The sequence below is a fragment of the Euleptes europaea genome, chromosome 2, assembly GCF_029931775.1.
Source record: "Euleptes europaea isolate rEulEur1 chromosome 2, rEulEur1.hap1, whole genome shotgun sequence".
Taxonomy (NCBI): Eukaryota; Metazoa; Chordata; class Lepidosauria; order Squamata; family Sphaerodactylidae; genus Euleptes; species Euleptes europaea.
Window position 1 is genome coordinate 129,916,284 of NC_079313.1, and position 12,064 is coordinate 129,928,347.

Here is a 12,064-nt window from a genome sequence, read left to right on the forward strand (position 1 = left end):
TCCCGACGGGCCGGGGGGGCAGGGGTTGCGGGCGGAACTACCGGCGCCCCGTCTGGGGGAGCACCGGCTGGAGGTTGCAACTTCAGCGCATCTAGGGTCGTGGCCATCTCACCCATTACGCGTTGCATGATCTCCATCTGCTCCTGCATAGCCCGGCGGTCTTCCTGCCACTGCTTTCGTTCTTCCTCCATGAGGGCCTCTTTGCGGGCCGGGTCCCCTTCGAGTCCCGTGCTGGGGAAGGCCAACCGGCGATCCTTCGCCGCAGTCCGCGAGAGCGACCAGCCCTTGGGAGAGTCCAGCCAATAAGTAAGCCCCCGGGGACGTCCGTCCCGATCTTGGTCGGGGGCGCGACCCTTCGGTTTCTTTGGCTTGGCTCCCTCCTCCTTCGGGTCCGGCTTCTCCGGCTCGTCCGGTTCCTTGGGGGCATCGGGGTTAGGGGTGGTGTCCTCGTCGGCTGACATTCTGTCCAAAGCGGTACAGCTGCAGTCCGAGAGGCAAGGACTTGCAACTTAATGTGAGAGATCCCCCTCTCTGAGTTTGCTTCTCCAAATCAGTTGCTCAGACGTTGATACAGAAACAATAGATTTATTGAAGCCTTCAGGAGATGAGACAGGCACAGGTAGAAAGTTGCAAGTGAGGGGCTATACGGGTTTACAGAATATATTGACTCCAGGGCACTGGGGCACTGGGGTTCACACTTATTGTTATGGGAAGTTACAAGCTTGGCATAATACAAAACATCAGACGGATCCCAGGAAGTCTGGTGCGGCTATCACACTTCCAAGGCCGCACCGGCCTGAGGGAGTACTGGCAGGAAGAACAGCGGGGGGGAAGATACATGGGCCATCAGGCCTGGCGCCTGAGACCAGAAGGTGTGAACTGCTTTTACGAGTTCACTGATAACACCGCAGGTGATGGAAAGCAGAGACACAAAGACAGAGACCCTCACACAGAGGCTAGATGGCCATCTATCAGCAATGCTGATTCTATGACCTTAAGCAGATGATGAGAGGGAGGGCATCTTGGCCATCTTCTGGGCATGTAGTAGGGGCACTGGGGGTGTGGGCGGGGGAGGTAGCTGTAAATGTCCTGCATTGTGTAGGGGGTTGGACTAGATGACCTTGGTGGTCCCTTCCAGCTCTGTGATTCTATGATTCTAAGATGCATGATACAGGAATATGTATGAAAAACGTATGGCTACAAAACTATTAGTAAGATGCAGATGGTTACAGAAAAAAAATATAAACAGATAAACAGGCAGTGCTGAAGTAAGAGTAAATAAAGTACAATTTTAAATCAGTTCTAAACCAGTGAAGGACACATAGGATAGTAGAGAGATTGTTTGGCATAGTTGTGGGAGAAGCATTTGACAACCCGGGAGCTTAGTTGCTTTGTTCTGGGTGGGATTATATTAGCCCTGCTATACTACATACTACTTACAAGTCAGTCTTGGTGCTTACTTACGAGTGTAGGTGTGTGTATAGGTAAACGTTCATGTATATAAAAAGATTCCAATCTTAGAATTGTTTTCATTTTACTTCCCTGTGTGTTTAAAAATGCATGGCCGGAAAACTGTCAAACTTGCATAATTTCATAACGACGTAGTCGTATGAAGTCATATGCAGGGACAAGTCATATTGTTGGAACCACGGAGAAAGCTTTGGGAATTCTCTGATATTTTGTCTTGTGTTTGCTTCTGACCTTAGAAACACACGAAGCCACTCAACCACATGAGCGAAGAAGATCAGAAGTGATTGTTACCGGCAAATGCTTTTAAAGAAGAATGAGCAGTGGCATTAACTTCTTGATTTGTTCTTTCTACAGAACGGCATTACCGGCACCGATGTTTACTAGGAGTGATTTCAGCATCTGGAGTATCTTAAAAAAATGCATTGGGCTGGTAAGCTAATGCCTCATTCTGATCAGGCTTGCTTGATGCTTTTGGTGAAATATGTTGCCTTAGTATAAGATACAAGTCCAGTAGCACCTTAAAGACCAACAAGATTTCCAGGGTATAAGCTTTCGAGTGTCAAAGCTCCCCTTGTCAGATACCTGATGAAGGGAGCTTTGATTCCCGAAAGTTTATATCCAGCAAATCCTGTTAGTCTCGAAGGTGCTACTGGTATGCAGATAACTGAAATACTCGTATCCATATGCCAGTGATATTTTCTTCTTGGTATTCAAAATGGCAGATAGATTAGATAGATTAGATTAGATTATATTGGATAGATTATATTGGATAGATTAGATACGGATAGATGGGATGAATACATGAACACATGAAGCTGCCTTATACTGAATCAGACCCTTGGTCCATCAAAATTAGTATTGTCTACTCAGACCAGCAGTGGCTCTCCAGGGTCTCAGGCAGAGATCTTTCATATCACCTACCTAGTCCTTACTAGAGATGCAGGGGATTGAACCTGGGACCTTCTGCATGCCAAGCAGATGCTCTACCACTGAGCCACAACCCTTCCCCGGATTAGATAGGATAGATTGATTAGATAGATGTGTGTGTGGATAGAGATAGAGAGGGGTTAAATCACAACATTTTCACCAGCCTTCAAGCCTTGGTTTCTGTCAATTAAAGGCAGGGGGCAGGGCCCTTTCCAGACTGTTTTGGCCTTTGAGGGAGGACTCATCAGGGCCTGTAGTTTGCATGACTTACCCAGGACTGGCTGCTTGCTGCTGTTCAACAGGCGCCACTAAAAAACCAGTGTTGTTTAGTGGTTAGAATTTCAGACTAGGATATAGGACACCCAGGTTCAAATCCCCACTCTGCTGTGGAAGCTCATAGCCTGATCTTCGGCCGGAAGGAGAAAAGGAAATAGAGAAAATTGAGGATACGGGAGTTGCCAGGAGGAGGGAAAGAGGAAATAGTGGGAAAGGGGATACAGGGGAAAGGGGGGGCACTGCCCGCCCCCCGCCCCCTACAAGTCCTTGCAGATTCACCACCACGCAGCTGGGCCCTGCCCGGTAACTGCTATTGCACACCTGCATAATTTTTGGAGAATGAGGCTTTTCTGTGATACGCGAATGTAGTTGTTAATTTCATTTTAACTAACAGTTCCCCATTTGTCTACTGCGTAGGTGACAGTGCCTATTCATTAATGTCACACTTTCCATTATCTGTCAGGTTCTTTTTATTCATAATTGGATAATTATCTCTTTGGAACTCATGCTCATTGTATTGTTATGTTGTTTTGTCTCTGGTGTAGGAGCTGTCTAAAATTACGATGCCCATTGCCTTCAATGAACCCCTGAGCTTTCTCCAGCGGATAACAGAATATATGGAACACACATACCTCATTAATAAAGCATGTAGTCACTCAAACCCTCTAGAAAGAATGCAGGTAGGTATTTGCCATAGTTCCCATGTACCCTTCTCCCTCAAAGTGTCTGTATTAAGATGAACAGCTAGATAAAGAGCTGTCTAAGTATAAAACGTATATAAATGTCATAATTGCTATACTCCCCAGTTCCTTATTTGTGGCTAATCATGCCTAATTCTCACTAGATGTGGAGCCTTAAATTCACCGATTAGGACCATGAACAGACAAGGCAGATTTTTCTACGAGCCTGAAAAAAGATTCTGGTTTGCAGAAAAATCTGCAAATCTCAACAAACAAAAAATGCAATAAAAATAATAGAAACAGTACCTGTTTTTTTTTTTGTTTTTTTTTGCCCTGACCTAGATGGCCCAGGCTAGCTTGATCTCGTCAGATCTCAGAAGCTAAGCAGGGTCAGCGCTGGTTAGTATTTGGATGGGAGACCACCAAGGAAGGCCAGGGTTGCCGTGCAGAGGAAGGCCCTGGCAAACCACCTCTGCTAGTCTCTTGCCATGAAAACCCCAAAAGGGGTCTCCATAAGTCTGCTGCGACTTGATGACACTTTACACACACACACACACACACACACACCTGTTTTTTTTAAAAAAATAAACGCCCTCTGAAATCTCAGTGGGCATTTGGGAGTTGCTAGGCAATCACAACAATATTGCCTTCCTTCATGCCTTGGTTTCTGTCAGTGGAAGTCGGGGGAAGGGGCAGGGCCCTTTCCAAGGCTGTTCTGATATCTCAATCTACCCCTTCTCCCCTCCCCCTACACTGGGGAGAGGACTCATTGGGGCCAGGCCTGGCAGCAACTGCCTAATGACTAGCTACCATATGAGTTGCATGGCTTACCCAGGCCTAGTAGTGGTTCTGGATAACATGATATCATTCAACTCACCAGGGCCCAGTGGCAGCCACTGCACAAATTGTGTGACTTGGCTGGGCCTGGCTGTGGCCATCACACAACTCTCCTGAATAACTTGCTTCCGTACAACTTTTGCAACTTGAGCAGACTTTCCCGAGGGAGAGGCAGCTGGGGGAGGGAAGAAGGGAAAGCTGAAATCCAGTATGATGTAGTGGTTAGTGTGTCAGGCTAGAATCTGGGGGACCCAGGTTTATCTCTTCATTCTTCCATGGAAGATTGCTTATGTATGAGAATGTCATAGTTAAATGCGGGGCACTTTCAATGGACATTTCTATCTGTCCAGTGCATTTTTATCCTGCCGTTCCTTCCAGGATAAGCTCCCACGCTGTAGTTGCGCAATGAAATAGGAATTGGCTCTTAACTGTAAGAACAGATCATCAAGTAGCAATTGCGAAGAGTAGTATTAGTGGTTTATGAAACGTTACACAATGCTCAAAACATATGTGGGCATGTTGCTGTGAAGGCATTATATAAATGTAAGGTGAAAGTGTTAGACCGAAAGTTGAGCCACATCGATTCTTGCAACGATGAGGCACAAGTGTCAGGTTGCTATTGTCAAAAAAAGCACATATAATAAACTGTTTTTTTGTGATAACTTTAAAATTTGGGACCTCCTTGTGGTTTGTCTGACTCTTTCATAATGAGTCTCTGTATGTCAAGTAAAAAGACTCCAAAATGGCAGGGCTGTAGCAGAAGGGGGAATCCACGGAAATGACCACTCTTGCCCTTGGCGATACATTCATGGTATTCATTTAATCCACTGGTGGAAGAGGATGTTTGTGAGATTTTGCCTGATTTCTCCCTTCCACTGACTCTCTGCAGAGATTCTGTGGAGGGGCAGACTACTTGGGAAAGGGGGCGGGGAGGAGATCTGCTTCTACAACTCCTGTTTGCGGGAGTTTGAGTTCAACTTAGGTGGTTCAGAAGGCCTGGGGAAAAGACTTGCCTTCATACGAACAAGTGGTCATGTCTTTTTAGGGAGGCTTTCCTCACCCCTTTGAGAATCCAGAGGTTGGATCCAGACAAGAGTTGCTACTAACCTCCAGGTGGGGCCTTGAGATTTCCCCGAGTTACAGCTGATCTCCAGACTTCAGAGACCAGTTCCCCTGGAGAAAAAGGCTGCTTTGAAGGGTGGACTCTATGGCATTATAACCTGCTGAGGTCCCTCCCCAAACAGTGCCTTCCTCAGGCTTCACCCCCTCCCAAATCTCCAGGAACTTCCACACCCAGAGTTGGCAACCCTAATCCAGGCTAACAGCACAAGAATGGGCTTAGATTGGAGTAACTCTCTTTAGGATTGCACTGTAAATTTTCCAGTGGCAGAGTGGAACTTTCCTTCTTCTCCCCCCCCCCGCCCCACTGCAGCCCCCTGATCTGCACAAAATGGTGCTTCTGGGGGATCAGGGACCCTGAGGAATGGCATGAGGGGAGTCTGCAGCCAGAAGAAGAAATCGATGGAAATGGCCAGTTCAGTCTAGATCCATCCCAGGGTCTCTAAAGGGAAACTTTTGTTACAGCCTGTTACGCCTGATCAGGAAATAATGGCCAGTTCTGTATTGTCCTCTGCTCTGTGTGTCTTGCAGGCTGTTGCTGCTTTTGCCGTTTCTGCTGTAGCTTCTCAGTGGGAGAGAACTGGCAAACCATTTAACCCTCTCCTTGGAGAAACATATGAATTATTCAGGTGAGAGTGCAATATTTATGGGAGGGTCGTGTCTTGGTTTCGGAATGCGCCCAAACAAAAGGCATCAGGAAAGAGGGCAGAATCATATGCTCCTGCGCAGAAAAGCGATTGCTAACTTCAGTGATAAAATGTTGGCTGCTGATAGAGGTAGGGAGAGTAGTGGTACTTCATAGTGTTCCAAATTCAGCAGATTTCCTTTGCAATTTGTCTCTTGAAAGGTTTCCACAGATGAAAGAATTCTGACGAAGGTGACTTTCTCACCTGTCCCCAAAATACTCCCCATTCTGTTTTTTGGTGGTACCCCAGAAGCAGCATTTGGTGGATGCATTTCAGACTGTGGCGATAACGAGGGGAAATTAACTCACTTTTGGCAATAACTCACTGTCTGCGGAAACGGTTTTGGTGGATCCAGGCCATAATATTGTAATGCCCGTCAGCTATGCCTATTTTGAGGAGTGTCTGTTCAATTGTTGGAATAAAGTGAATGGTTGTACTAATATAGTAGTAATTTAGAGTAATGTGAGTGTGTGTCTATATAGCTCTCCTGCATTCTGATCATCTTTTATTCTTCCTTTCCAGGGAGGATTTAGGTTTTAGATTTATTTCTGAACAGGTCAGCCATCACCCCCCTATCAGTGCATTTTATTCTGAAGGCTTAAACCAGGATTTTGTTTTTCATGGATCAATTTACCCGAAGCTGAAGTTCTGGGGGAAAAGCGTGGAAGCAGAACCCCGGGGAACAATAACGCTGGAGCTTTTAAAGTATGTTCGATTTGTTTTTGCTAGTTACCTTAATATAATCTGAAGTGAATAAGAAATGCATAAAAGCTCTTTTTCTTGGATTGTGTGACTGTGGATAGATAAATGGTTTCAGCTTTTCTGCGCTGGGCCAAGGTATGAGGCATCGAACGCCTCTTCGCATACTCTTTGAGTATTTTTGAAAGGATACCATGATCATATCTGTCTCACCTCCCCCCACCCTGGGTTAACGTTTACTGAACAAAAAATAAATTATTCTAGCCTGTTGTCAAGTTGCATTTAAAAAAAACTCTGCTTTTTTTGCCCCCAGCGTATAGTTGTCATAGCAACCTGAATAGCCCAGACTAGCCTGATCTCACCAGTGCTTGGAAGCTAAGCAGGGTCAGCCCTGGTTAATATTTGGATGGGAGACTATCAAGAAAGATGAGAGTTGCTGTGCAGAAGAAGGCAATGGCAAACCATCTCTGCTTATCTCTTCCATTGAAAACCCCCATGAGGGAGTCGACATAAGTCGACTGTGACTTGACGGCAAATGCAATCTTGGGCTGTATCAACAGAAGTATAGTGTCCAGATCACATGAAGTGATGGTATTGCTTTACTCTGCTCTGGTTAGACCTCGCCTAGTGTACTGGGTTCAGTTTTGGGCACCGCAATTTAAGAAAGATGTAGACAAGCTGGAACCTTGTTCTTGTTTGGAGGTTCTAGTAGGGGAGCGCAGCTATCGTATACCCTTGACCGAAGAACGGTACACTCCTTCTATCTGGGATGGTCGTCCTCTTCCACTGAGAGCGCAGCTTTTTATATGCCAATAAAGGCTTGTGTTGTGACAAGCTGGAACGTGTCCAGAGGAGGGCAACAAAGATGGTGAGGGGTCTGGAGACCAAGTCCTATGAGGAAAGGTTGAAGGAGCTGGGTATGTTTAGCCTGAAGAGGAGAAGACTGAGAGGGGATTTGATAACCATCTTCAAGTACTTGAAGGACTGTCATATAGAGGAGGGTGCCGAATTGTTTTCTGTTGCCCCAGAAGGTCGGACCAGAACCAACGGGTTGAAATTAAATCAAAAGAGTTTCCATCTAGACATTAGGAAGAGTTTTCTAACAGAGCAGTTCCTCAGTGGAAGAGGCTTCCTCGGGAGGTGGTGAGCTCTCCTTCCCTGGAGGTTTTTAAGCAGAGGCTAGATGGCCATCTGTCAGCAATGCTGATTCTATGACCTTAAGCAGATGATGAGAGGAAGGGCATCTTGGCCATCTTCTGGGCTTGGAGTAGGGGTCCCTGGGGGTGTGTGTGGGGAGGTAGTTGTGAATGTCCTGCATTGTGCAGGGGGTTGGACTAGATGATCCTGGTGGTCCCTTCCAACTCTATGATTCTATGATTCTAATAATAACAATAAGTAATAATCATCATAGTTGTCTTTGTCAGATAATAATAGGTGTCATTGATTTGAGAATTTAGCTGTTTGCCATTTTGAAAAATATCATTGGCAAATGGATAAGAGTATTTCAGTTATCAGCATCCAAAAGAATAGGTTGGATCCAACATTTTAGTTCTGCTGATGAAGGAGCTTTGCTGTGATGGACAGAGCGCTCTCCCAGTATGGAGAAACCTTGCGTTGGCAGGACTTGCCTCTTCTTGAGGTGGAATGGTCCTTGTGTTAAGAGGAAGCCTCCACCATTAACGGAGTACGAATGTTGGATCCACCCCATAACAAGCAGCTGAAGTTCGAGATGAATGCACAAGGCACACCTTAAGTATGTGTTTATTTATTTTTCAAAGTTATAGCCCACCCTCATTCCCACCCAAGGCTGGGCTCAGGGTGGGTAACAACTAGGGCTGTCAAAAAAAAAAAAAATTCGGTACAGTTCGGATTCGGCCGAATTTGACCCTTGTGGGGTCGGTACGTGCCGAAGTCCGAACTCCCCCGCTTCGGATCCCCGGTAATTCGGGGGGATCCGGAGTTCGGGGGGAAATTCGGCCGAAGCGCGCCTTCAGGGATTCCCTGAAGGCGCGCGGGGGCCCTTTAAACTGATCTGCGCCTCCCAGCTGGGAGGCGCAGATCAGTTTAAAGGGCAGCCCACCCCCCTTCAGCGGGCTCCGCTGAAGGGGGGCGGGCTGCCCTTTAAACTCATCTGAGCCTCCCAGCTGGGAGGCGCAGATGAGTTTCAATGACAGCCGCGCCTCTCCAGCGGGCTCCGCTGGAGAGGCGCGGCTGTCATTGAAACTCATCTGTGCCTCCCGGGCGGGAGGCGCAGATGAGTTTCAATGACAGCCCGCCCCCCTTCAGCGGGCTACCCTGAAGGGGGGGGCTGTCATTGAAAAAAAAAATTCGGTACAGTTCGGATTCGGCCGAATTTGACCCTTGTGGGGTCGGTACGTGCCGAAGTCCGAACTCCCCCGCTTCGGATCCCCGGTAATTTGGGGGGATCCGGAGTTCGGGGGGAAATTCGGCCGAAGCGCGCCTTCAGGGATTCCCTGAAGGCGCGCGGGGGCCCTTTAAACTGATCTGCGCCTCCCAGCTGGGAGGCGCAGATCAGTTTAAAGGGCAGCCCACCCCCCTTCAGCGGGCTCCGCTGAAGGGGGGCGGGCTGCCCTTTAAACTCATCTGTGCCTCCCGGGCGGGAGGCGCAGATGAGTTTCAATGACAGCCCGCCCCCCTTCAGGGTAGCCCGCTGAAGGGGGGCGGGCTGTCATTGAAACTCATCTGCGCCTCCCGCCCGGGAGGCGCAGATGAGTTTCAATGACAGCCCGCCTCCCTTCTGCGGGCTACCCTGAAGGGGGGGGCTGTCATTGAAACTCATCTGCGCCTCCCGCCCGGGAGGCGCAGATGAGTTTCAATGACAGCCCGCCTCCCTTCTGCGGGCTACCCTGAAGGGGGGGGGGCTGTCATTGAAACTCATCTGCGCCTCCCGGGCGGGAGGCGCAGATGAGTTTCAATGACAGCCCGCCCCCCTTCAGCGGGCTACCCTGAAGGGGGGGGCTGTCATTGAAACTCATCTGCGCCTCCCGAGCAGATGAGTTTCAATGACAGCCCGCCTCCCTTCTGCGGGCTACCCTGAAGGGGGGCGGCTGTCATTGAAACTCATCTGCGCCTCCCGAGCAGATGAGTTTCAATGACAGCCCGCCTCCCTTCTGCGGGCTACCCTGAAGGGGGGCGGGCTGTCATTGAAACTCATCTGCGCCTCCCGCCCGGGAGGCGCAGATGAGTTTCAATGACAGCCCGCCCCCCTTCAGCGGGCTACCCTGAAGGGGGGGGCTGTCATTGAAAAAAAAAATTCGGTACAGTTCGGATTCGGCCGAATTTGACCCTTGTGGGGTCGGTACGTGCCGAAGTCCGAACTCCCCCGCTTCGGATCCCCGGTAATTTGGGGGGATCCGGAGTTCGGGGGGAAATTCGGCCGAAGCGCGCCTTCAGGGATTCCCTGAAGGCACGCGGGGGCCCTTTAAACTGATCTGCGCCTCCCAGCTGGGAGGCGCAGATCAGTTTAAAGGGCAGCCCACCCCCCTTCAGCGGGCTCCGCTGAAGGGGGGCGGGCTGCCCTTTAAACTCATCTGAGCCTCCCAGCTGGGAGGCGCAGATGAGTTTCAATGACAGCCGCGCCTCTCCAGCGGGCTCCGCTGGAGAGGCGCGGCTGTCATTGAAACTCATCTGTGCCTCCCGGGCGGGAGGCGCAGATGAGTTTCAATGACAGCCCGCCCCCCTTCAGGGTAGCCCGCTGAAGGGGGGCGGGCTGTCATTGAAACTCATCTGTGCCTCCCGGGCGGGAGGCGCAGATGAGTTTCAATGACAGCCCGCCTCCCTTCTGCGGGCTACCCTGAAGGGGGGCGGGCTTTCATTGAAACTCATCTGCGCCTCCCGGGCGGGAGGCGCAGATGAGTTTCAATGACAGCCCGCCTTCCTTCTGCGGGCTATCCTGAAGGGGGGGGGGCTGTCATTGAAACTCATCTGCGCCTCCCGCCCGGGAGGCGCAGATGAGTTTCAATGACAGCCCGCCTCCCTTCTGCGGGCTACCCTGAAGGGGGGGGCTGTCATTGAAACTCATCTGCGCCTCCCGCCCGGGAGGCACAGATGAGTTTCAATGACAGCCCGCCTCCCTTCTGCGGGCTACCCTGAAGGGGGGGGGGCTGTCATTGAAACTCATCTGCGCCTCCCGGGCGGGAGGCGCAGATGAGTTTCAATGACAGCCCGCCCCCCTTCTGCGGGCTACCCTGAAGGGGGGGGGCTGTCATTGAAACTCATCTGTGCCTCCCGCCCGGGAGGCGCAGATGAGTTTCAATGACAGCCCGCCCCCCTTCAGCGGGCTACCCTGAAGGGGGGGGCTGTCATTGAAACTCATCTGCGCCTCCCGCCCGGGAGTTTCAATGACAGCCCGCCCCCCTTCAGCGGGCTACCCTGAAGGGGGGGGGCTGTCATTGAAACTCATCTGCGCCTCCCGGGCGGGAGGCGCAGATGAGTTTCAATGACAGCCCGCCTCCCTTCTGCGGGCTACCCTGAAGGGGGGGGCTGTCATTGAAACTCATCTGCGCCTCCCGCCCGGGAGGCGCAGATGAGTTTCAATGACAGCCCGCCCCCCTTCAGCGGGCTACCCTGAAGGGGGGGGGGCTGTCATTGAAACTCATCTTCGCCTCCCGCCCGGGAGGCGCAGATGAGTTTCAATGACAGCCCGCCTCCCTTCTGCGGGCTACCCTGAAGGGGGGGGGCTGTCATTGAAACTCATCTGCGCCTCCCGCCCGGGAGGCGCAGATGAGTTTCAATGACAGCCCGCCCCCCTTCAGCGGGCTACCCTGAAGGGGGGGGCTGTCATTGAAACTCATCTGCGCCTCCCGCCCGGGAAGCGCAGATGAGTTTCAATGACAGCCCGCCCCCCTTCAGCGGGCTACCCTGAAGGGGGGGGGGCTGTCATTGAAACTCATCTGCGCCTCCCGCCCGGGAGGCGCAGATGAGTTTCAATGACAGCCCGCCTCCCTTCTGCGGGCTACCCTGAAGGGGGGGGGGGGCTGTCATTGAAACTCATCTGCGCCTCCCGCCCGGGAGGCGCAGATGAGTTTCAATGACAGCCCGCCCCCCTTCAGCGGGCTACCCTGAAGGGGGGGGCTGTCATTGAAACTCATCTGCGCCTCCCGGGCGGGAGGCGCAGATGAGTTTCAATGACAGCCCGCCCCCCTTCTGCGGGCTACCCTGAAGGGGGGGGGGCTGTCATTGAAACTCATCTGCGCCTCCCGCCCGGGAGGCGCAGATGAGTTTCAATGACAGCCCGCCCCACTTCAGCGGGCTACCCTGAAGGGGGGGGGGCTGTCATTGAAACTCATCTGCGCCTCCCGCCCGGGAGGCGCAGATGAGTTTCAATGACAGCCCGCCCCCCTTCAGCGG

At 51.1% G+C, this 12,064-nt stretch overlaps 1 protein-coding gene across 2 annotated transcripts in view; it reads left to right on the forward strand.

The window, feature by feature from the left end:
* OSBPL2 (oxysterol binding protein like 2) overlaps positions 1-12,064 on the forward strand; it is a 104,890-nt gene that overhangs the window by 66,000 nt on the left and 26,826 nt on the right. For both annotated transcript variants that reach the window (XM_056844225.1, XM_056844224.1), the window contains exons 3-6: positions 1,825-1,900; positions 3,219-3,353; positions 5,841-5,938; positions 6,518-6,700. In XM_056844225.1, coding sequence (XP_056700203.1) covers positions 1,844-1,900; positions 3,219-3,353; positions 5,841-5,938; positions 6,518-6,700 — 473 coding nt within the window. In that variant the 5' untranslated portion in view covers positions 1,825-1,843. The remainder of the gene's footprint in view (positions 1-1,824; positions 1,901-3,218; positions 3,354-5,840; positions 5,939-6,517; positions 6,701-12,064) is intronic.